Source organism: Antedon bifida, chromosome 3 (assembly GCF_963402885.1).
Source record: "Antedon bifida chromosome 3, ecAntBifi1.1, whole genome shotgun sequence".
Lineage (NCBI taxonomy): Eukaryota > Metazoa > Echinodermata > Crinoidea > Comatulida > Antedonidae > Antedon > Antedon bifida.
Window position 1 is genome coordinate 29,065,402 of NC_136228.1, and position 26,937 is coordinate 29,092,338.

General features: G+C 34.8%; 2 protein-coding genes across 3 annotated transcripts in view; both read right to left on the reverse strand.

The window, feature by feature from the left end:
- LOC144836908 (melatonin receptor type 1B-B-like) overlaps nt 1–8,611 on the reverse strand; it is a 304,056-nt gene extending 295,445 nt beyond the window's left edge. Inside the window, exons 1-2 of one of the 2 annotated variants that reach the window (XR_013611408.1) lie at nt 8,454–8,611; nt 1,828–3,049 (exon numbers count right to left, since the gene is read on the reverse strand). Coding sequence is in view for 1 of the 2 variants with exons in the window: in XM_078691834.1 (XP_078547960.1) it covers nt 1,926–3,041 (1,116 nt within the window). In the remaining variant the exon portion in view is untranslated. Of the gene's footprint in view, nt 1–63; nt 3,050–8,453 lie in introns of those variants that run through there. The other variant, XM_078691834.1, reaches the window with a different exon arrangement.
- A 6,862-nt stretch (nt 8,612–15,473) lies between these two features.
- On the reverse strand, nt 15,474–22,697 carry LOC144836922 (uncharacterized). The gene is made up of 6 exons (XM_078691862.1): nt 22,567–22,697; nt 21,657–21,824; nt 20,632–20,771; nt 19,134–19,204; nt 17,687–17,773; nt 15,474–16,680 (listed from the first exon to the last, which is right to left on the reverse strand). Exons 1-6 carry the CDS (start codon nt 22,685–22,687, stop codon nt 16,434–16,436), a joined length of 834 nt encoding a protein of 277 aa, XP_078547988.1. The 5' UTR covers nt 22,688–22,697; the 3' UTR covers nt 15,474–16,433.
- Nucleotides 22,698–26,937: the final 4,240 nt, after the last annotated feature.

Genomic DNA, 26,937 nt, shown 5'->3' on the forward strand with positions numbered 1-26,937 from the left:
TTGAAACCTTTCTTGTTTACGACAAGTTAATACAGTAGTTGTATTGTTTGTGGGTTTTCCTATTACTTTCCCTAACACGATAGTGAAACCATCCAAGACGAAAGCGTTCAATAAACATGTAACGATTTATTGGTTATTATTGATTATTTAAACGTTTATTTCTAATACTGTAATAAATTATTACAAAGTTGTATAAAATTAATGTAAATATTTATCTTATTTTTCTACAGTAAAATTTCCCTAGATATAATATTGTCACTCCATTACGTATAAATGACCCTGGATTGTAATAATCATCATCACCTCCCATCCCCTCCCCTGATTACAATTACAATAGTATTGTTCATTTGGTTAATACGTTATGTTATTAGTAAAGCTTTATCAAACTTTATGTGACCAAAAAAATGTGATGTACCCATATATGGACATGATTATGTCATATCACTACTATATTTGGGCATATCACCATCATCACATCACATTGTAAAACTAGTTTGATAGTATAGAGCTTTATAACCTTAAATTGTATGGACATATTTCATTCCTGATGATAGCGACATAATTTAACCAATTCATTAAACGCATGTAAACATGTTTGAACGTGACACTTAAATGTATATTCCCGCCATTTGATTGGTTATTTACGCATCACGTGCCGCTCGGTTGTAGTTTTTGAGCATTCTTCAACGCGATCTAGTTGTCCTGCGTTAAAAAATGTATTTATTTATTTCTTATTTTCAACCTTTCGACAATCGGAAACAAAAATGTTGAACAGGGCTGTCGAGGTAAAGTAAAAATTGTTTGTTTTAGGACAAGACAAAAATAGAATAGTCTTTATATTTACGAGTTCTTTGAATCCGGGATCTCACATGGATTCCGGTGACCAACATAGTACGCACACACTTGTTGCTTGTTGCCTTATTAGGAAATCCATGTCGTAATTTCCTTTCTATCTTGTCAGAGCAACTGTAATTCATGGAAATGACATGATGCTTGTCTGGTCTTTAATTTAAGTCATGCATTTAACACTCAAAGGAAGAATGATTAATCCATATCGGAAATTGTACTATGTTATCACAATTCGTAACAGCGTAGTTATATATTATATACAATTAAAAAAACTACAGTACTAATGGTGTACTCACGCCATGTTTCCCACAATCGTCCAATCAAATTTAGGTGTTCTATAATATAGACCTGAACACTCTATACAATATACATATCATAAATGGTAATACTTTCCTAAGTTAAGATTGCAGAATAAAGTTTGGTTCCAACGAATGCAACGCAAGAACGTAAGCGTACGTTAATGGGAGATATTTGCCCAAAAAATTAGCATAAATATGAGATTCAATGTGTCAATTTTTTAAGTTTACAAAATGGTTTGGCATCCAGGCTGATAATAATATGATCATAATATTTGCTGTTATGACAGCAAATATTATGATTATTTTATACATTCTTCACTGAAATGTCAAACCTTATATAAAGAAACACTTTAAAATTGTATTTTATAAAGTTAAAATATCACGTATACTTAACTACAAAAAATATTTTTAAAAACCCTGAATTTTATGATCGTAATTTACCCAATTTCGAATGAACTCGCATTTCCTCAAGGTATGGTTAACTGACTTCAGTTTTCCCCTTTTTAAAATTATGTATTATACTAATATTAGTACGGTGGCGGATTCAGAGTGGGTGGGAGAGTATCCCTGGTCAGTACTCTGGATTCGCCACTTATATATAATACCTTGTTTGTATTTTGTATGTGTGCAGTGTTAAAGGAGAGTAAGATATCTTAAATACATCAAAGTGGTAATTTACATGTCCCAAATAACGTTCCGAGAATATTAAATAATGATGGTACACGCCTATTAAAAACACCCCTTAAAATCGTTATTTACAGTTTTCTCTATTGTATTTTACCATCTTCTTATTGATCGTAAAAAGTGCGCCTTATCTGGAATGTTTGAACATTTACACGTTAAAATGCTTTTGAACACAGTTTTGAAAAACGGATGTTTGGTGGCGTATACAAGCGGATTTACACAGCTGTTCAACAATAAGAAAAGCGCGGCATACGGAGTTGCTTTGATCGCACCGTCGCCTGGCAACAGTAGACAAACGTTATACGGAGTTGCGCAAACAACATACAGAACTACGACGTAAAATAAGTTCTTGGTGACCTCAACTTGAGTCCTACTTAACCGTTTCCTGGTGGACTGATGGAGGGTGGACGCTTGTCTGCTTCTGCTGATGGTCCTTAACGTTGGTTCGTTGGTTGAGGACGAATGCTCGAGCGCCCCGGATGCCGTTAGGTCCGATTTCATTGTTTTAACGTGTCTCCGAATGTGTGCAAACACTCGTATGTAACAATATATGATGATGACAAACGGAACGGGATAAAGTATAGCAGAAATGATAAAACTATAAACGGCAGACTTGGGGTGTGACGAATCCCACGAGCATGTGCTGTAGCGTGTGTCGTATCCAAGTTGGCCTACTCCAAACATCCGTGGAATCAACGCAGTAAATATTGATATGCTCCAGACGAACACCAGGAGACCGATCAAACTTGATGTCCGGAATAAACATATATTCCGATAATCGCGCGCCGAACGCGTAATCACAACAAACCTCGTGATCGCAATCAAGGCCAGCGTATACAAACTGCTAACAATACAGATGATAGCCATTGCGGAGGCAAAGCTACATACACCCGGTGCGAGCGGCCATCCTTCGTCCTCACTCAAAAACGCCAGCATATTCCATGGTAAATTAAGAACAGTTGCTAAATCCGTAATGGCTAGATTTACGACGAAAACGTTCGTTCCTGTACGTAATCTACGAGAAAGTATAACAGACAGTATAACAAGAGTATTTCCAAATGTACCAGTGACGACAAATATTCCTAGAACGAGAACCTGAATTACACGTTCCCATGGAGCCCACGTAACCACAGATGGCTCAATCGTTGTTGATGTCACGTTCTCGTCGTCGTAGTAGTAGAAAGAAGTTGTATTTTCAAATGCATCCATTATATATCCTGCAAAATAAATCACATATTTAGCATTGTGTCTGTCACAATTAATTGTCTAGGTTCTAGTCCGCATTCGAATTAATATTAGTAAAAAGATAAATATTTTGGCATATATGGCGTTTCATACGTGAGTTCACAAAGTACCTTTTCCAGACAAAAAATCGAAATGCCGACGGGTGGAGTAACATATAAAAAAAGACAACAATACAGAATTGAGGCAAGCAAGTAGGGTATTCTACGAATTAGTGCGCAAGACATGATCATGCGTGTACCGCTGTACATTTTCGTTTACAGAAAAGTACACATGCGCGTAAAAACTTGTGTGGTTCACCACCAGGTGTAAATACGTCATAGAATTGCGTTAATTCATGTATGAATGTTAAGTCGTTCGTACTTTGGTAAAGAATGATTTGCAAAAAAAATATATGGAATATGTGGGTTTATAAAAGTCATACAAGAAAAATAAAAACTTCGGTCCAATAACTCGTGTCGGGTTATGTAAACCACTAAGCGGAGGTGACAATTGAAACTGGTTCAGTCTCCTTGAGTCAACGACTGTTCTTCCTTTATTTACTTCCGTATTGTTTTGTTATCACTTTTTCGAATTCTGCAACTGTTTATGCGATTTGTTTGTGTTTTTATTGAGGCTGCCATGGGGTCACATTATGAGTACAGGGTTTTAAAAAACTTAAACTTTGAAAAACACATCAAAGTTTAATTGGTGAAAGTGCACATTTGAACCTAAAGCGTGTTTTCTTACCTGGACGCAAGTGAGGTGACCAATTACAAGCAACAATTAGGACGATCCATCGCGTCGTGATTGGTCAAATTGTAGGCGTGCATCATCGTCTTGCGTTGCGTCCAAGTTGGAACAAGCTTTCACGCGCCGCAAGTATGCTAATTTAACCAATCACAACGCGATGGCTCATTTAAACTGTTGATGGTCAACTGCTGTATCATCGTCTTTGCGTTGCGTCCAATTTGGATCAAGCTTTCGCGCGCCGCAACTAGGCACATTTTAACCAATCACAATGCGATGGCTCATTTGAACTGCTGATGGGCAACTGTTGTATCATCGTCTTTAAGTGAAAACTAAAAAACGTACCATACAAATCGGGTCATGCGTTACGCACAAACTAAAGTACAGTACGATACAATACATTGTACAAGTCATTTGATTGATTGATTGATTTCTTTATTAACTGAGTCAACACAGATACATACAATAAAAACATGTAAACAATTAAAAATCAGTACAACAAACTCGAGTTAAAAGGATATCCCAAAAAGTAATAAACTTATTTCCATTGGGGTCCAGAAACACAGAGAAACAAATTGCACAGATTCCTTATACTAAAAAGAAATTTGACCAATCAATCTGCGTGGAAAATAATTGGTTACAGTTTGTGTATGCCGTGGGATACTTGCTGGATGCATTTCAACATGGAATTATTTCGACGTAGTGTTGAGAGAAATAAGTAAAACCTGAGATCCTTTGACTTTAAAAATCCTTGAGTTTATTTTAGGCAATAAGTTTGATCCGTCAATTTCCGGGTTTAAATTCCTGCAAAGTGTCACAAGTTAGGAAACAGACCACGCAGAAAATGATAAATACAGGAAAGCAGCAAAGGAAAAATATGTTTGGCATGGGAATCGTGTTTTGACGAAACTCGTTTAAGGGATTTTACCTTATCGAAATGGTAATAACTCAAAAATAGAATGAAATATTAATTTAAACCTGATATTTAATGCTTAATGCAACACAGAGACGTACGTAACGCAACGTAAAGCGTGGTTCCCACTAGAACGCAACACAACGACGTATCGACGCAAAGTGATGTATTGCATAATCACAAGTGGGAACCGACGACGCAACAGTGCTGCAAATATCGCAGGTTTGATTTCACGCAGGCGGGGGCAAACACAATTATTGGAAGGGAATTTTCTTCCGTTGCGTAGGTTGCGTTACGTTGCGTCGCTAGTGGGAACAAAGCTTAAGTGATTTGACCAATCACAATCGATGGATCGAACTGTCGCTTGTCATTGGTCAACTCGCTTGCGTTGCGTGTCTACGTTCTTGCGTTCTGTTTGACCATTAATAGGAACCAAAATTAACCGTCGATCACAACCGTCGTCGAGGCACAGCTCGATTTGAACGATGTTTATAGTCAGTTGTGTCGCCAGTGCCGAGCAGCCGTCCCCTCCCCCTCGACACCAATAGTCGGCCGATCGGGGAAACCCTGGAGTGTGCAACCATCATTAAATATTGATTCAGGAATTTTCTTTCTTTTTGTTATATTTCAATAAACAATAACCTCCGGCCTCACTTTCACCTTTGCTCTCTGCAGCATTCTTACCTTTCTCATTGTAACCTGTGGTTGGGTAAGCACATGTGATTATTGCAACACGTATTACAATATGTTAAGTCTCCCTTATATAATCATTAACTAAATATATTACGCATTCTGGTACCTGGGTAATACAAAATATACAAGAATAATACATTATCCAGGCTCATGTTTGACAAAAAAAGCGTGAATTGCCTAAATATGGTAGTGCCATGCCCAAATATGGTAGTGATATGACATCATCATGTCCATATATGGGCATATCAAACTGTTTTGATAGTGTAGACAGAGTTTTAGGCCAAATCACGTTTGTTGTAATCTGCGTATTAATTGAATACATTTAAAAATGTTTGGCGGCCCAAATTTTGGTCGCAGCTCATACTCATAGTTTGCGAAACAAGTTGCGAAGCCGAGCTTAATCGAGAAATCGGGTTTTTTTTCTATGAAAATATTTTCCCTATTCACTGATTAGTTGTGTTCTTTTCATTGTTTAATCTGTTCTTTTTTTACAAATGCTATCAAAAACTAACAATGCACTTTTGCAATTATATAATACAAACTTGTATAAAGAATGTAAACAAAGTACAAAGTGAAACAAAATAAATGTGGAAGTGTGTGTTTTAAAAATCAATATTTTTTTATAAGAAATTGAAAATCTTCAGTAGACCTATTACAATTGTATCGAGTCACACACACATAGCATTTAGAGAAAGAGTACAGCGGGAAGTTTGTTTTTTTTTTTAGCCCGACCAATGTGGCAAATCCTGCTACAAAAGAGCCTTTTTTTTTTTTTTTGGAATTTGCATAAATAAAAAACTCGATTACCATACCATAGCCTCCAAACGAAAGAATTTTATTTATCGCAGACTGAAAGTATTTGACTTTGAGATTCAGAAACTGTTTTCTTTGATTTTATTATATAGATACATAGGCCTACATACACATATAGTTTAATACGAGTAAGAAATTTACAAGCTCTATACCATTGTTAGAGCTAAATATAGCCAACAAAAAGAACCCTAAACAATGGACAATTCTAAACGTATAAACAATTAATCCAACTTCCTGTCCATTATGTAACCATACAGAGCCCTGTGTCAGGTGCGTATTGTAATTTCACTTGATGAGTGTGTCCATGGACATAAATTAGGTCCATGGTGTGTCTAGCCCCCCCCCCCCCCCCCCTGGCATACCAAACAAATTTGTAGTGAAATAAAGTAATATTAAGTAACCAAGTTTTATTGTTATTTCTGATAATATACAGTATTAATATAAATACTTTAATTTCCTTTTCCGGTATAGGAATCAATTTATTTTAATATGTCCCGTAAAATAATCAACACGGCCAAGGATGAACGACTATGTTGGGATAGGCCATTATACAATAGTATATTTTTATTTCACTTCCTATGGTTTTGAATATATATACTATTCTGTGAGTAGAACAGGAAATTAAATATTGGTAATTGATAATTAAATACTAAATTATATACTAACTATAACTCTTACAATTTCTATTATATCACTACCAAAAGAGGGAAAATGAAATTACATCACATAATTTTACCAATCTATATTTTTAATAATGAGCCATATTTTATCCTATTTTTATGTTTTGTCATACTTTTTTAAATAATGATTTTAAAGAAGGAAGTCGTAAATCCGTGTTTGATAATTGTTTTGATTTACTACCTAATCAAAGCGATAAAATAAACAGAGGTTTATAATGGTTTCCTCCTTTTAAAAAGTGTATTAATTTATCCATTATATAATAAAATGATAACTATAAACAAAAGCCGATTAATAGACAAGTTCTGTGGTACAGTCTGTCAGAATTCATTATTCCCATGATACAGGGGTCAGATGTTACACTATATTACCTAATTGGCCTATGATACTGGATATATTAAAATAATGTCATGTGGAGGTATTATACAATACCGAGAATGGGGTACATAAACCTCTATAGACTACTGTAGTTGTAGACACGGAAGTGATCTTCATCAGTGCGAATAACAAACCAAAAATACCTGTAAAGGGACCACCGAGACTCGAATCTTCCCCATGTCAAGGTAACGGGCAACACAGATGTAAATAACCCGAAGCGAAGAAGTTAACAGGTCAATTTCACGGTTAGTATAAATTAATGGTCACCAACACAAATCGGCGTTTGTTTGAGAACGTATAATGTCTTGTCGTTCATGGCGATATTTCCTGTGTATACGTTTGTAAATGTTTAATTTTATCTTTTTAACTTGTATAATTCGCTTCTTATTTATTTATTTAGGATTTAAATGTTATTTTGATACTTTTCATTTTGTTTTTATATTTCCCTGTAAACGTGTGCCGCTGATACAAAAGCGTTTGTTCAATAAAGTTTATCGTTATCTTAATCCAATTGTTATTCTATATGGTAGGCTTAAACGCGGATTACAATAGGATTATTAAGATTTAAGATATTAAATTGATAACATTAATAACAATAATCGCATTCATCGTTTTTTCAAAGTGCCACACATTTGTAAATGTTAGCTTATTTATAATACAGGACATTGATTACCAAATATTTTACCTGAAAGTGTTATATTAATTATTAATTGAAAAGGTTTTTTTTTTTAAATTGGAGTATTCCCATAATGGTTGATAAGAAAATAACACAATAATAAATAAATAAACTTAGTTGCGTTTGCATTAATATTAATTAAGATAGATTAAGATCTATTGTACTAGGCCTACTGTGTAGCTATATGTATAGGCCTGTATCTAAAAGACATTGATTCTTTACATAACATACATTACGATACATCTGTTTAATAGCTGAAAATTACATGATGATGATTTTTTTTAAATGTGATACTCGATTTACAATAGATATATTCATTGTAGACTCTACACTGGGCCTAACTTAACTGTATGTCACTACCCTTGATCAGTAACAAATTCTCAAAAACCCGGAAATGCCACACAGTTAAAAATAAATAACACGGTACTGAACCTAAGGATTAAATTGTGCAGTAAACTAGAGTAAGTTTATTAATAATAATATGACAATATATACATACCTGTTGTTTGATGACTACTACGTCTACGAGGATAATCGTGTACTTTGCAGAGGGTCGATAATGACCCTGTACGACGTTGGTAGAAATAATAGATAGAAATCAAAAATCAAAACTATAACAATTGCAATATACAAGATAAAACACGACTGTACCTTTTGACAATTGTATGGATTATGAACAATGCTATGTTTCTATGCGCTTGAATGAGTTCAGTGCTATAAAAACTGAATCACCGCTTTCGTAACCAATACCACAATAAATTGTATTAACGACGAATCTGATTGGGTGTTGACATGACGCGGGTCAGTAGTATCACCAAATCCGCATCCTGAGGAGGTACCGTATATTATTTTTGGAATTTTCGTCACTTGATCGATCCTCGGGTCATTTGACCATTAATTATTTTGAGGTTTACTGCATTTATAGGCCTAATTAAGTCTTGTATGTGTAATCTCTCTCCTTGCTATGATGTCTGATATTTTGCAGGGAGATTTAACATATTTTAAACATTTTTAATAATTTTGAGTGGCTGTATTAATAATTCAATTCGTGATTTGCATTTATTCTGACAGATAGGGCAAGGATGTGTACTCGTCTGTTTCTTCAATTGTGCTTGAGTTTTAACGAGACTTTCTGACAGCTCTCAGTTCATTTCGATGTTCCTTTCTATTTTGTTAAAACTTCTTCACGTCCTCATGTAGGTACTGTACTACTCAGTTTTGTACTTGTTGATAGAGGAAGGTAGGATAACTTACAGGTAATTGGTAATCTTTTCTATGATTATGCATAGACCCCAGGTGCGGGCCAAATATTTCTATTTATCATACATTCCAATAATTATCGATCTATAGTTTCCCCTATGTTTCATACTTTTTGGGATTTTATTTGTTACACCAGCTTGTTGAAAATAAGCACTTTCTTACATGAAATTACACAGTAAAATCTCTATTCTTTTGTAAACATTTATTATGTTGTAAATAGAGACATTTTTAAAAAGCTATGAAAAATAAACGGTGTGGTAAAAAATAAATAAAGGTAATATAACTTTAATTTTACATTTCTAGTATTTTTATTCAACTTCATAGTTTTATTTTCATGCTACAGCAAAAAATATCCACCATCTTTTTTTTTACCTTATAGGGAGTTACAAGACATGTTATTACATTAGGTTAAACTACCTGACTACTGTAAAAAGTCTTCCTGTCTTTTTATAGCAGAATTTTGCCAAATTTTGTATTTTTAAGGGAAATTCATGTTTTTTCGTCTTGATTTCTATTATAAATATTTGATTTATCTACAATTAACCAGATATTATATTTAAAATTCATGCCTGTACATGAGTTTTAAAAAGAATAGTCTTCAACCAGGAAGAATTATATAGTTCATCCATAGTGTTTAGCCAACTATTTTCACACCTTCCCCACAAACCAAGCCCAAACAAACAGACGTAGAGTACAATAAAAAGGGCGATGCTACCTCAGTAAAATGCCTCTATTATTAGTGAAGACGATCACGCCTTCATAATGGTTTTCCTAAACCCATTTTCCATTAGGCCTAAATATACCTACAGTTCTTTTTATATCATGCTTCTTTAAAACAGGAAGTAACTTATGTTACCCCCTTGACCGATCTACATCCTGGTGAGAAAACGTTTACACTTAATTTGCAGATAAATTTAACTACCCATACGATGCCACTTTAGGGTTTTACCCTGAATTAGCTGCCAGCGAACTTATTTATTATTTTAGAAACCCCTATTCATAATTACAGAATATTCGCCGTATTTCAAAAATATACAAAATATCATCTATTTGATCATTGTTTTCTTAAAAGAATTTAAAATTTAATATTGATGATTATTGCATTGTTATGTTTATATTACTGTAATATGCAACTAACCTCATAACAAAAGTCTGACTCGAGAACATAAATATATTGTCTTATATCTTTATCTGACAAACGCACCTTGTTTAATTTGCTTTGTTAGTCCATAGAGATATTATACTTAGTGAACTATAATATCTCTATGGTTAGTCATAATCAATCATCGGTGACGGTATCAATATAGACTAAACTTGTTATTTCTGTTTTGCTTTTGTATGGATATAAATTAATGGAAAATTTAATTCTTCCGAAATAAAATGGGAAATAGAATAAATGATCATGTTAAAACATTTATTGAATGCTTGCCTCTTGTAACGCAACAGTGCGTTTCTCTATTTAGTAACCAGTAGTTCATTTACAATGGCCCATAGACTTGCCCCACGTTAGTCCACCTGAGTCGACGTTTCAATTTGTTTTCGGAAAATATTAGTTTTTCAATTTCAGTGTTATACATATTAAACGCCATGTGTGCCAAAATATTTATCTTTTTACCAATATTAAGTTGTCATATATGGCCCATAACGACTTATAGTAGTCAACTAGTATGCGGCCTTTGGAGGAACTTCATTGGAGAAACTTTAATGGAAAAACATCGAATAGATCAACAATGGTCAATTTGTGGTCTTATTTAGGAAAAGTGCCAATGATAATCATAAGCGAATAATGTTGATATCTTTCTTCAAGAGGGTAACCCTGTTCACAAGACAAACTTATATACCAGATGCTCTCATAAACAAATCTTTTTACAAGAGAGTGGAGTTGACTGAGGACTTGAACCCAGGGCACTGGGAATTTGTAGCCGAGCATCATAACCACCAAGCCATGAATCTACCCCTATTACTATCGTATCGACACCTGTGGTATGCTACAGATAATCCATCCATAGTCAACATGCATTAAAACCCCTTATCCTAATTTCCGTGGATGGATCATTATATTATTAGTTATTGCTTATTCGCGATGTTTAATTCAGTCGATTTTAATTCTGTAGATAAAAGGTTCATTCATTAATTTGTTTTTCTTGAAAACAATTAATTACAATAACAATATACAAGAAAAAAATAAACGAGAACAAGATCACAAGATAATATTATTATTACAAGCTCGATTATTCAGTTCCTGTGACCCCTACCATGGAGGTATAAACTTCTGTCAGAGTGGATATTCGGCAATGTTATGACATAACTTCCTATCCCAGGAAAGTGGTGATTCCTTTCCATCCCGATATTATTGACTAAACCATTTTCTGTTTTTCCAACTCTCTACTCTTTACTGTTCGTTCATTATGTGTCATTCTTAACTCGATAATTACAGCTTTTGTGTTCGATAAGGCCCATTGTTTTTTTAACAAACAAAACCACAAAGAATTGTAGTATTGTTGAGGAAATAATTGTATAAGATATGATTATCTATATCGGAAATATTGGTGTGGCCAATTGTTTGTTTACAATTCGGTTATTTATACAGTAAACTTTTAGCACTGAAAGATAAAATAGAACACATTTAACTTTATACTTTATTTACTGTAGATTACAATGCATATTACTTAGTGTTTATTAACCGCTCCTATGGAAGAGTAAAACAATTAACTCTTTCCTGCCGCTATGCATTTCTACTGGAAACTCTTTAAATAGAGCGCATGCGCGCTATAGCCATACGCAGAACTACCTGGAAATCACGGGTTTACTAGTAAATTACTACCGGTACACAATTCTTGAAATTACTGCAAACTAGAGGGTGAGCTCGCTTCGCTCGCTCCCCCTCTGAGTGGAGATAATTATTTTAATTGATGTTTTATTGAGGAGGTGTTCCGGGCGTTTATTCAAATAAATACCATCCTAATTGGTATATAATACATTATTCCGCGACACAGTGAGCCGTTTTGGCTTTGGCAATTTACTCCTATGTTTTATGAATATATTTAATTTGATCTTTATGTACTACAGTATTATACCTTCACATGCGCGGTCCGAAAATAAACAAAAAACCAAACGGCCAACTTAGTTGAAACAGGTTACAACTCCTTGGTTGAAACCAACCATGCAGGGAACTTGTACTTACCGCGCGTAGAGTTAAAATTTACCGATTGAAATCAGAAAATTTCTTATAAAACCCTTTATAATATCTTCCTAAGATAGAAATATGGAACAATAGCGTCGATGTGAAAACTAATGTTATCAAAACTACGTTTCGCGGTACATCTGAGATAGATAAGGTAGGTATCCATGGCGGAGATTTGTACCGAAGTTTTGTGCTCGCCTATGTCAGAATAAACCATAATTTATAAATAGATGACAGCTTAATCACGTACACATTTTGTGTTTTATTTTAGTTCATGTGTTTCTAAAACCAGGAGCTCGTTTTCTTTAAAGAAACGTTCATCCTAAAAAAATCTGATAGAATTCCTTTTCTTTTTAGCACGCAGGTGTTAAAGCAGTCGCCACGAATGCATCTTATAGATAGTCGTTTCAAATGATTTGTCCTATGCCCATGGGCCTCTTTATGGGGTATTATAAAAAGATAACTTTACTTTAATTTTTTTCATTTAAATGACAATCTATTAATCGGGTGCTTCGAATTATATTGGGGTTTTTATTGAAAGTTCTCTTACTTTTTCTTTTCATGTTGATCATTTTGTAGGCAAGTACAATTGGTTGGATTGTGACGTAAATTCAATCTTCATTTTTCTCTGGGCCTACATTTTCTCGAATACGCAGTCTGCTCGTATTCAGAGTCTGCTTAACCATTTTTAGTCGCGTGCAAACGGTTTGTCGGTCGGTCGGTCGGTTGGTCGGTCCATAAACACTAACTCAAATTTGCGCAGCCACGTATACGGTCTTGTTTACGCTACATCAATCACAACCAGACTCTTAATTTTCATTGTATCGTATCAACAATAACATTCAATCTCAAGAACACTTTTTGATCCTTTTTTTTTATAAATGCGTGAATTCGTCATTTGACTGTTACTTAGTTAGTAAGTATTTGTTAAAGTTTTAATGTGCCGCGTTTATCAACTTTGTAATGAATAAATCTTAAACGTGTGAAATGCATTCCGCACGTCGAAACGCATCGAAAATCGGTATCACACACGGTATTGAGCACGCTACACATAATGTGTGACGTAGTACGCCAGTTTTACCCATACGTCGGTATTCATACCCTTCCTCGACTAAAGTATTATTATTATTATTTATTTTTTAAGTTGCACACAATCGTATACAATGCATTAGTCGGATGAACTTTTATATAGTTTAAATTCGGCTCATGCTGTTTTGTTACTTTTCAATTTGAAAAGAATTGTATGCGTATCCTTCCTCCCCCGCTTTTTAATTGTAAGACCGAAGTTACACCCATGAAGGCTGTAAGTAATACATTAGTATGTACGGTTAAATGCATCGACAGTGCTAATGCTACAAGATACTGTAAAATTAGGAATGATACTTAAAAAAACAGTTCTTATCTCAAAATATTATACAAACAATGAATGTTGAGAGATATATTTTGATTAAATATTCCATGAAACTTTCTACTGTGAACGTCCACACGTTAAGTCTAATAGAACCACCTTTTGTTTTGCTTGCCCTTTTTGGTACAACAATAACATTGCACAACAAAGGCCATATACATGGCTGCAGTCGCGTACTCAAGTTAGTGTTTACCGACCTACCGACCAACCGACCGACATAGTGAGCTGTAGAGTCGCGTTCCCTTAGTAACATTTTTGGAGAGCAATATCTATAAATTTAATTCTAGGCCTACGAATATGTTTCGTTTTGACATATGGTAGGTGTGTAAATAAATATAATTAATGTTTTGTAGGCCTATTTGTGCGATGGTACAAATAATTTCATTCGGTGAAATATGAATTTCTATTTTCACTCGACTTCGCCTCGTGAAAATAGACTATTATCTATCACGCCATATGCAATTTTGTATCATCGCACTATTATTACTAAACATTCATTAGTTGTATAGTAGCCTAACTTATTAACTCGTCATCCAACATTTTATAACAAAATTCGTGTCGGCCTAAATACAATTGCTTATGTTATTTTGAAAACGGACTTAAGCAAAATCATCGAATTAAAACAAAATTAGGGTGATTTGTTTCTAATGTTTGATTAGACTCCAGCAGTTCAGTCATAATTGATTCCTATATTTAGCCGACTTTCAGATATTTCATCAAAGTACGTCAAAGTGAGGGCGATAGGCTTTGCCGAAATACATGATATAACAAATAACGTTACGTGAATATTTGCAAGGAGAGGGCGCTATCACTTTGCCAAAATCAGAGACGTTGCGACATTGATTAACACTAGAGCAAATTGTGTCAAAATAGTCTGCTCTCCATTAATACATTTTTTCAACGTTTTCTTATAATTATTTTTAACTCTACAGCTCACTATGTCGGTTGGTCGGTCGGTCCGTAAACACTAACTTGAGCACGCGACTGCAGCCAATGGCCTTGTTAAAAATATAATTGCATATTTAACGGTGATTTATCGATGTACAAAGCGTGCAGAGGTACTTGTGGCAAAGAAAAAATAAAAAATGATGAAGAGTGTCGTTCATCATTTCATTTGTGATAATTTTCCTTTATTATTTAATATTTTTCAGCCTTCAGTATATTAACAATTATATATCCACAACACTTTATTAATTAATTTAGTCAGCAAAGCATACATCATGAATTTAAAATTATTACATATTATTGTTAATAAGACGTAGACATGGGATTTTTCGTTACAAAATCAATTAATCGAACTTTATAATGTACTAGGGCACATTTCGTAGTGTTTTTGTGACATGCGCACATCAATTTGGTATAAAGCGATAAGAGCACCCTCTGTTTGCTGAGATTCACGTACAGTATTCTGACATGATTCACTTGTCAGATGACGCTCTGAATATACCTCAATATTGTACGTGAATCTCATAGCGCCCTCAAGTTAACGTATAATTGGCAAAGCATAGCGCCCTCAATATGTCGTTTCAGCAAATGTCTGCGTATTCCACGATGCTCATACCCCATTCGGATATTGTAACTTGGATTGTTTATACCATTGATTGTATGGTCCACATATTTTCCAATATTTCACAAATGTAGGCAGTAACGTGTATTTTCTAAAATAAATTCTTTATTTAACAAAAATGTCAAGATGATACAATAATTTGTACAATATATACAAACGCGAATACTTGCATATTGGAGTTAAGTAGACCTATAGGCTTAAGTGGCTGCTCTATTTCGTTTCATTGTACCATAGGCCCTGTTAAATCAGGAAAGAGTGAATATAGATAAATCCGTATAATATATAAAAAAAATCATGGCGACTTTTTTTTTTGTATTAAGTGGTCCCGGTTATTATAATTACAGTACCTTTTAGAATGATTCCTTGATTGGGTCTCTTAGTCATTTTGTACAGTAGGCCTGGCAGAATACATTTGTAGGTTTCAGGTTAAGCGGTGTTGGGTTTCTCTGTAAACATGTTCACGACATAGGAAAGTTCTTTAAGTACGATGTTTTCTAAATAATACTTAACTAACATACTAAGAAGAGTAATATATTGTAAACCATGGACACCGTTTCTAAAACCTCCACAAGTTTTTAAAACATTGCATACTTTCAGTAATAGTAAACTTTCGATTCACGACGACCGCGGAATACCACCAAACTACATTATGTTAATCCATTGCACGCATGTGTTTCACATATATCGCTTAGTATCATAGACCGTAACCAAACCCTTAAACTAACCTTCCATGAATAGGCGTCACTGTGATACACATCATATGAAATTTTCCTATCATACTGGCCAAATATTGTCGAATTCCCTCCCGTGATAACGATAACATAACATCCAAACCTAATTGTTTTTAAAATTTAAATTATGATTTGTTTTGTGATCAAAAATATTTGAAGCTTTTGATATATTAGCACATTTTTTAAAGCACAAAAAAAACGAAGAATGTTCTCGTTACACGCGTTTCTTGAGCGGAGAACGGATTACAATAACGATTATCGGAAATCATAATATGTATTCAAATTGCACTTGGACACTTAGAATTGTGGATATGTCTTGCTGGAATTTATTACAATGTACTACAGTTATAGTTATTGTCCATATAATCGTAGTCTGTAGATTTACTGAAGCAGCAACAGCAACAACAACGGTAAAGACGGGAAAAACAACTTCTTACGTTTATACAACTTCTCTCTTGTAAACTTAAACCATCAGATATATTGCGTTTTAGTCGATCTAAATCTGTTCTATATTGGTCGAAATTCCCATTGTATTGTAAATGCATTCTGTTTGTATGTTGACGAACCAGCGTGTATCTAAAATCAAATCGTGTTTTAGTCGTGTGCAAACGGTCGGTCGATCGGTCGGACGGTTAACACTAACTCAAATTTGCGCACGCGACTGTAGCCATGTATATGGCCTTGTCAAGCATATTCACAATGACGTCATGGTAATGTCATCGCCATTATCAACACAATTATCAACACGATCATCATGAATATTATCACTACCGTTATGGTCACCGTCACCATTATCGTCACCGTCACAATTATCGTCACCATTATGGGGCACCGTCACCATTTTCGTCACCGTCATAATTATCGTCACCGTCACAATTATCGTCAGCATCACCATTATCGTCACCGTCACCTTTATTGTAACCATAATCGTCATCCATCACTATTACCGTCACCGTCACCATTATCGTCACTGTCACAATTATCGTCACCGTCAACATTATCGTCACCGTCAACATTATCGTCACCGTCAACATTATCGTCACCGTCACCATTATCGTCACCGTCACCATTATCGTCACCGTCACCATTATCGTCACCGTCACAATTATCGTCACCGTCACAATTATCGTCACCGTCAACATTATCGTCACCGTCAACATTATCGTCACCGTCAACATTATCGTCACCGTCAACATTATCGCCACCGTCACCATTATCATCACCGTCACCATTATCGTCACCGTCACAATTATCGTCAGCATCACCATTATCGTCACCATCACCTTAATTGTAACCATAATCGTCATCCATCACTATTATCGTCACCGTCACCATTATCGTCACTGTCACCGTTATCGTCACCGTCAACATTATCGTCACCGTCACTATTATCGTCACCATGATCGTCACCATTATCGTCTCCATTATCATCACTGTCACCATTATCGTCACCATGATCGTCACCATTATCGTCTCCATTATCATCACTGTCACCATTATCGTCAACATTACCATTATCGTCACCATAATCGTCACCGTCCGTCCTTATCAGAACCGATTTTCAATGTTTACAAATACTTACAAAGTTTGATCATACTCATCAAGAATTGAATCAATTCGGTCGCGCATTTGATGTAACCGTTTATGCTTATGGTGCCTCGTACCTTCTCTGTAAAAGCAAAAATAAAACATTCATTGAATTTTGGCCGCGAGAGCAAAGAAGAATGGCAATATTCAGACCTACGCGTTACAAAGCCATTTTAATATTGTTTAACTAAATCGTTAAAATGAGGCAAGATAATACATGACACGTTATACGAAGTTAACCAATGACAAGGAGACAAATCAAAATTTAATACCATAAGTGTTTATAATGAGTATTGTTTTCACTCGGCTTTGCCTCGTGGAAATATAACGTTTCATCTTTCACCGAATTAATTCCACGCTTCTGTGAAGTTCTAATTAATAAAAATCATCAAGACGATCTGAAGCTAATTTTTATGAAATGTCATTTAAATAACGACACGGCATTCTGTACATAAAATTAATTTAATATCATGTAGGTCTAACCCACAATTGTCCAATCAAATGACAAGCATATACGTTAGTCGACGCTATCGTCGTTAATCGTTAGAAGTTCAACGATGATCGTTTGAAAACGATCAAGTTGAAATGATAACGCGAACATTTGATTTCTAGCGTTGAACGTTGGAGTTGAAACTCCTGTCTTCTTTATCGTCGTCGTAACGCGAAAAAAATGAATAGAGGACTCTGCTGCCTCTACTAGAGTAGGCTCACAGTGTAGGTGACGTAGGCCTAGGCATACTAATATCTCTATACTGATGGTTCTTCGTTTTCAGTAGGCCTATCCTAGCCCAAATAGCATTTTTGACTAGGTTGAATACTTAGACCTACCTAATATCCCCACGCCTACTTTCCGGAACATCATTTTAAAGTCACTTGGGCAAGGCTAGGCCTAGCTTTGACCGCGCCGCGATGCAACAAAAAAAAAAACAGAATTTTTTATCAATTGCGTGACGTCATGCGCTGTATCGCCTAGATGATTGGTCAGTTCTTACGTTTTAGCGTTGCGATATCGCTAGAGTTGAACTGGATTCAATTCTTGTGATTGTCAACGATTGCGACTTGTACTGTAGTGTTGATTACCGTCGATTATTACACCTTTTCCTGTAAATCGCCGACGTTTTGTATCGTCTTCGTTAGTTAAAAAAGTCCCTTTTCCTGTAAATCGTTAAAGTAGGAGATCGCCGATTATTGTTAACGATAGCGTCGAATAACGTTTAGTTAGATTTAGTCAGCGTTGGTTGATCAATGAAGGAAGTAAAAAGAACTTAATTAATTGAAACATGGTTTCAATTTTGAAAGTTTTCTTCGTTTCTTACATACCACATGCAATTTCATTGTATTTTATGGATAATACCTGTCTAAAATGAATGCCGAAAAACGGAATATTTCGTATGTATGTGATTCTCTGTACCAATTCTGTGTTTTTACTGTTTATTTATTACCTTTCTTCTCTGATTGCAGTATTGTATGTGTCGATATTCCACTCCGCGTGTTGTTTCAGCTCGTCAAGTTTCTGGGTTTAAAAAAGACATAATTTGTTTTATCTGTTTTTAGTCGCGTGGACGCGACTCTATAGTTCACTATGTCGTTCGGTCGGTCAATCGGTCGGTCTGTCTGTCTGTCTGTCGGTCTGTCTGTCGGTCCGGTATCACTATGCATTGTAGCACGCGACTTAATGTCTGTTGGCCTTGTTAAATTAATATATAGGCCTAATGACTATTTAGAATTAATACAAGTAATAACATATGAAAGAATGAAGAGACTGACTAAACTAGATTTACATTTTGTTCTGTTGCACGAAACGGCGCCGTTAATTGTAAATTTCCCTTATTTAACCAAATGGCGCCGTCTTCTGTTTCGTTGAAACAAATTGCGGATGTTACGAATGAACGAAATATAGTATAACAACGATTCATGTTGTTTTCCAATTTTTAGGCAATATCGACTCTCTTCATGCCGGTAAAATAATGCTGCTATCACGGATAGATCCATGCTTTACCTGACTCAAGATTTAGACGATCAATACAATTTACTCAATGGGGTAAGTAAGCAAATTTTCACGCTTCTTCTTTGGATTTGAGAATGAGTTATATAACCGTTTCATTTGCCACTTTTGTTGTGTCCCAATGGAATTATGAGTAACTTCTTTGCATGGAACCGTGAAACACAAACAAACGCATACCGGGCAAGAATGAAGCATACAGGGCAACCATAAATGAGGCATACCGGGCAACCAAGAATGAGGCATACCGGGTAAGAATGAGGCATACCGGACAACCAAGAATGAGGCATACCAGGCAACCAAGAATGAGGCATACCGGGTAAGAATGAGGCATACCGGACAACCAAGAATGAGGCATACCAGGCAACCAAGAATGAGGCATACCGGACAACCGAGAATGAGGCATACCGGACAACCAAGAATGAGGCATACCAGACAACCAAGAGTGAGGCATACCGGACAACCAAGAGTGAGGCATACCGGGTAAGAATGAGGCATACCAAGTCATATACAACCCAGAATTGCGCTAATCGATTGCTTGGAGACCCTCGCGACGTCGATCTTTTCAAATCTTTTAAAAGCTCATTCAGTTAAGTCAATAATGACTAATGGATTTGAATGTGTAAAGCGCAAAAAAAACCCCGAAACTTTCGAGGCAAAATGAGAATGTGTAAGTTCATGCCAGAGCCTAAACCGAAGTATGGACATGCTTCCTCGCCGTTAACAATTAATGACTTAGCTAACAGTGCCACCATAATAACACAGTAGCCTAATCTATGAACCACATGAACGAAAACCAATGACTAAACAAAAAGTAAAACTGACAACATATTTGTGTAGGCATATAGGCTAGTGTCTGTCTGGCTGATTGCAGGAAACACGTGGTCCATCAGTGGTATATCCTATGTATCGTGCGTATTAAGCTGTTTTGGGCCTACCTGTATTCTACTTAGAAATCCATCACGTAGGTCTATGCTATACATCTGCCACTCTGTTTGCACTCGTTCATTACAAGCCTGACATACTTTGATGGTAGTATTCCTTAATGGTTTATGGCCTTGGTATCTGTGTAGAGGAACTGTAGATAAAGAAGAATAATATATGTTTATGCATGGAGAAATAACTTATTTCTCGTGGTTTATTCAGTTTCCGTAACAAACAAATAGCCCCACCCCTTATCCAAACCAGAAAACGACCTCTACCCGTAAGAAAAATGGTGCATAAACTCTTTTTTGCTTCATTTTTCCATATTATGCGATGATCTCCATCATCATAGAAGCTTCATAACGAATTCATGTTCATTCTATTGTACAAAGAAATAGCCAACATAAAGCCTAATAATTAAACAAAAACCATAATTTAATTTAAGGAGAATACCTCGTTTGGGACACCTCTACTAAGGGGACAGTTTCCCGCGAAACGAGAGGCAATTATATGTTTTAATACTATACGACCAACCCCTACTCAGGGGACACCACTATTAAAAAGAAAGGGACTGTGCCAAATGGTTGATTCAACTCCTATTAAGGTGATTTACAGTATTCATGATGCCTTGGCTGCCAAAGGTTTAACTCTTCTCAATTTCTTGAGTCCAGATCAATCAGTGTTCATTTTGGTTCATTTGTTTTTTTCCCGCGAAAACCCTTATTAAGCGGACAATTTTGTTTTTTGGTAATGTCCCCTGAATACCTCTATTAATGTGGAGGTGTACTCAAGGATTTTCTTTCTGTTATTACTTCAGTAGGTACAAACAAAACAAATCATATAAAAATAAGCAGTTTCTGAGAAATCAGAAAGATTAAAAAATGTTCGAAAATATCGAAAAGGCGCTTTATATTTTTGTTAGCAGATGGTTTTCCTCACTCTGCGATCGACAAAATGGCAACAAACATAGGTACCGTAATTTCAACCAATATATTTGTATTTTAATTTTATAAATTTTTGGATAAATACATTTAATTACCTATTATTGTTTCCGGAGATACGAGCATAGAACACTTGTCACAGAAGGTGTTTTCGCAAAGACGACAATGGTTACTGCAATTGAACTTAAATGTTTTTGTGCAGGTGTTAGTGAAACAATGATCCAGTCGTATTTTTACATTTCTACAATGCAGGCGTCCTTTGGGTTCTAGGAAAGAAAAACAAATTATATAACTAGGTTGTCAAAGGCATTATTTATAGGAGAACAGTTAGAAAATGTCCACACAATGGGGAAATTTGTCAATTATATAGAATAGTAATTTGCACATTAACACTCTGGTTGTAATACAGTAGGTCACCCCTGAAGTCCATATACAAAGGTCTACTGTAACGAACAGTTACCCTTTTCATAGGTCCGTCACTGCTACAAAATAAGTGACTCTCTTGGTATGGAGTGCAGGTTTCCCTTTATTAGATATCACCGACATGATGTTGTGGTTTTAATTCACTTTATATCTAGACCCATCTGATTTCATTATTTTGACAAATGGCATATATAAGTATACAAAGTATACGAATAAAGAAACATTATTATCATGGCCCTGTTTGAAGCAGATCTTGTCTCACTGGACCCAGAAAAAAGACCAACAAAAAGTTACAACTATAAAACAAGATTTCATCAGTTCCTTGGCTTTATAAAACGCCACACAATTTTTAAGAAACTTTTTAGTTGCGACAAACGAAGGGAAGAAACCAATTTCATGTTCACTTTGTTGTGTTCATGGCAATAAAGACTTATCTTATCTTATTTTATCTTATTAGCGCACATTTAAGAACACGATTGGTGTTAGTAGACCTAATCACGAATGTAATCACGAATACAAAAATGTTTTAGAAAATACAATAAAGATTCAGTAAAGCTTACTTAATGGTTATAAACATGCTCTTACTTTTTGGTTGTTCTTCCATTATCTGCAACAACTTGTCTAAAAGTTGATAGCGATTAGGCTCTGGATGAGAGGGAGCCATCGGCGTTTCAAACGGATTTATTAAATTCTGAAATGTATACATTATTAAAATATGCGTTCATAATTCATAACAACATATGTAGGCCTACTGCAACAAATGAGTCATGATAGACATCGATGCAGGCCTCATGGCGTGCAGGCCTACATCTCAGGCCTAAATATGCAAGTTATAGTAAAATAGTGCTGTTTTAGCGAGGTCATGGAGGAAATAATAAAAGAAAAGGGGAATCCCCGATTATGTATATGGAACGCCAAGAGAGCAATCATGTTGTTTACATTTATTATTGAGTGGTAACTTTGGAGTTTGTTTATTCGCACTCAGGCTAATTATTATTTATTAATTATTGACAATAATGGTTTTCGCGCCGCGCCTTTAGGCAGTTATTTTATTGAATTTTACAATGTTGATATACAAAATATATTACTAAAAACCGTAATTATTTTTATCGAAAATATTGCAATTTGTTTACTTCTTAATTCTTTCTTTATAATATTGATACAAAATACGGATTAACAGGCAATGTGTAATTTGTTTGAACAATATTAACTTTTAATTTAATTTAGTATGTGGGTCGGGTCACTATGACCTTAGAGAGTAATGCCCCATCCCTGGAATATGTTTTGTTTATGATTATATTTTTGTTCTGTACAGTAGACCAGACTATACTTACACAAAATGTTTACTACTAATTGTTAAAGAAAAATAATTGATAATAAAGCTTTAGGACTATTTCTGAAGAAAGAACAATAATTAAAGTGTAACGTCAAAAAGTCGAGCCGCGTTTTTTGTAAGAAATATTTCTTGTTGAATATCAATTCTTATTGAGACAAACCAGCAACGATGGTCCCTACAAACCAGCAACGAGGGTCCCTACAAACCTAACTATAGAGAATTATATAAACAGTCAGTAAATATATCTCAAGAATAAAATTAAAACTCAATACCAAATAATAATATTAATGAAAATATGCCTAAAACAAGTAATGTTTAACTTACCATGTCTTTTGTCTGAACGATAACAACAATTATGAGAATTTCATGTGATCCTGATTGATACCTAACCGTCTATGCTTTTCTAGGGACTTTCCGTAAGACTAATAATAGAACACAGGAATTAAATTAATCCTTCATAAAAATATTACATGAGAACTCAAGCGTGGCCGACAAGTACAATCCGAAAGTTGAGTTTTTTTTTAAATATTGTTGTATCTGGTAATATATATAAGTCAACAGGCAAATTACTGAAAACAACATGGTAATGGGTGTATCAGTGGCTAGATCACATTGTAGATATAATTAAAATTAGAAAATAGCTAAATCAAAACAATGAAGTAAAACAGCTAGAAAAAAAATGAGAGACGGAGCATGAACACTTCTTCGGTGCTTTTGGGAGTACCTTGAGACTTTTAAATAATTGATAAACAGTAATAGATTTAAGTTTCAAACCAATTACATATTCATTTGTATTTTTATAAATGTTAAGCATTATAATTACAGTGCATTATGCAGGCGAATAATAAGTTTGTTCATAATTTAGTAGACCTATAACTGGTATTTTTTATTTGTTTCATTAACATATTTAATATTTTTATAGTGTGTTTTTATAAAAAAAAAATAAAGAAATCTGCATGTGACCCATGGTTATTGGATTATAATTGACTTATTCTTTTGTTATTTTAATATTTTTTATTTATAAAATTTTTTTTTTTTTTTATTTTTTATTGCATAAAAGGTGTGAATATTACGCGGTGAGGGATTGTATAGGAGAGCGGTTGGTGGGGGCGGCTCTATTTTTGTAACACGACTCTATAGCTCACTATGTCGGTCGGTCGTTCGGTCGGTAAACACTATCTCAAATTTGTGCACGCGACTGCAGCCATGTGTATGGCCTTGTTATTGTAAAACACATTATAGACACGTCAATTAAAACAAAAGTAAATAAACGACATAAGAATCATCGCTTTCCCAGAGGCGTATTTCCAATTGTTTACGTAATAAAAATAAACAACACAACACGGGAATTAACTTAGGCCAATTCAAGTAATAAAGGTAAACAGAGCACCTATTATATTTGATGCCTATACTTACCATTTGTCATGACAGATTTATGTTTTTTTCTACTCTTCCGATTTGTTGCTCTGTGTTATATTTATACCTAATGTTTATATACGTAAAGCTTTCATGAGCCTGTATAGGCCTAAAGGAAAACCTAAACACCCGGACATGTATATACTGTATACAAGTTCACCACAGAAGATGGTATTATATACCTGTTGAATGTATGTAGAGGCCCTAAATATTAGTGTTTAGTATTGCGTTGTTGTACAAAATGCCATACATACCGTATATAGCCCTCGTTTTTATTACTTTAGATTATGTGGTATTCCACATTCCCATTAGTGGGCTCATAGGGCTACGTTGACGGTTGTTAAAGAGCATGGTTTCTACTGGCGGTTAATATAGTACAACCTGATCTGTTTTATCCATTCCAATTAGTTTGAATTTTCATCGTAGCCCCACCGGCATCGTCCGTTTTAATTATATAGGATACAAATAATTTACATCTTCTATATTATTTTTTTTGACGCATGGACCCACAAAAACTGCTAACTCAATGGTTAAAATATAATACAATTGATATCATAAGGTGTATGGCAATCACTATGATATACAGATAGGTAAATGATGTTTCCTTAAATTGAGTTCATTGCATACCCAATGTGGGCGTCTTCCTAGGTTATTTCATCATGATTAAGCTACTGTAAGATGCTACAAAATTGTTTATGCATGGTATTACATACAAAAAATCCCTAATCCGTTTGTGATTGAACTTTTTAAACTTTCAAATCAAATGACTAAGAAACTTCCTGCTAATTCCAGGAATTCCCAGGTAAACGATAATAGAACAATGGATTACTACAAGAAATCCAGTACGCAGATATTGTAGAAAATAAGTATTCATATTTAATGCTAAAATAACAAAGCTATACTAACAAGAAATAAATAATGGTGTGCGTTATCGTGGATTTAGCCAAGTAACAATTGAAGTGAAATCTTGCGTGGATAATGCTTTGTTGTTATTTGTCGTTTTGTCACATCCTAATAAGTTGAGGTAATAAAAAATGTAAACCTCCAAATAAAGATACAGAACACATATTAGATGACACTTTTGAAAATGATTTGTAAATAATGAAACGATGAATGATAGTTGAAAATAATAGATCGAAATGTTAAATTCTCACCTTCTGTTTTTACCCTTGTTTATGGTATACAATTTTGTAAATAAATCTCGATCGGGTCAATGAAGCGTGAAACCTTTAGCTATGTACAGTGTTACGTCATATCACGAGAAACGGATTAAGAATTTTGATAATAGGAAACAATATAGCAATATATCGACTTCAATATTTAGACAATGTCCATGCGTGGGTTTAAATATGTGGAATTTATGTATATTTCCTGATACCTGCGTGTGGCGCAGTGTGTTGGACGCTGGACTACTGATCGTGGGTTCGAATCCAACGCTCATCGCATTGCTTGTATCCTTGGGCAAGACTCTTTACTTATGTTTGCCTCTCTTCACCCAGGTGTACAAATGGGTAGTTGGTAATCAAGGCACAACTTTGCGCACAGCAAAAATTCCGTTTATCATTTTAAGAAAATAAAAAAAGGGAAGGGTAAATTTAATGTCACTCTTTCCTGGTATTTCAATACTTTTTTGAATCTTAATTGAATTCTTACCAAGATTCAAAAATATTCTTACCAAGAAAATAATTCTTGAAACAATTGAAATTAAATGTTATCTTTGTTATTATTTGTCGCCTTTGTGGAAGGAAGGGGTCTTTATTACCAGAGACCCACTGAAAAAATTGAGGTAATAAAACAAGGGTAAACCTCCAAATAAAGTTGATACAGAACACAAGATGACACTTTTGTAAATAATCTGTAAATATTTTATGGTAAACGATGAATGATTCTTGAAAATAATCAAATATCAAAACGTCGAATTCTCACTTCATAGCTACCTTCGTTTATGGTATACAATGTTTTAATAAATCCCAATCATTGATTGGTCAATGAAGCGTGAAACGTTTATTAGTTACGTAGTCTTACGTCATATCACGAGAAACGGATTAAACTTTTAGTGACACCAGAATTACCATGCTTACCTTTTGACAATAGGAAACAATAAATCAAGGTCTCATGCGTGCATTTAAATACAGTACTGTATACTGTAATGTAGAATTTTAGCCTATATTTAATAATTGCACGGATCCGGTTGTCTACCACAT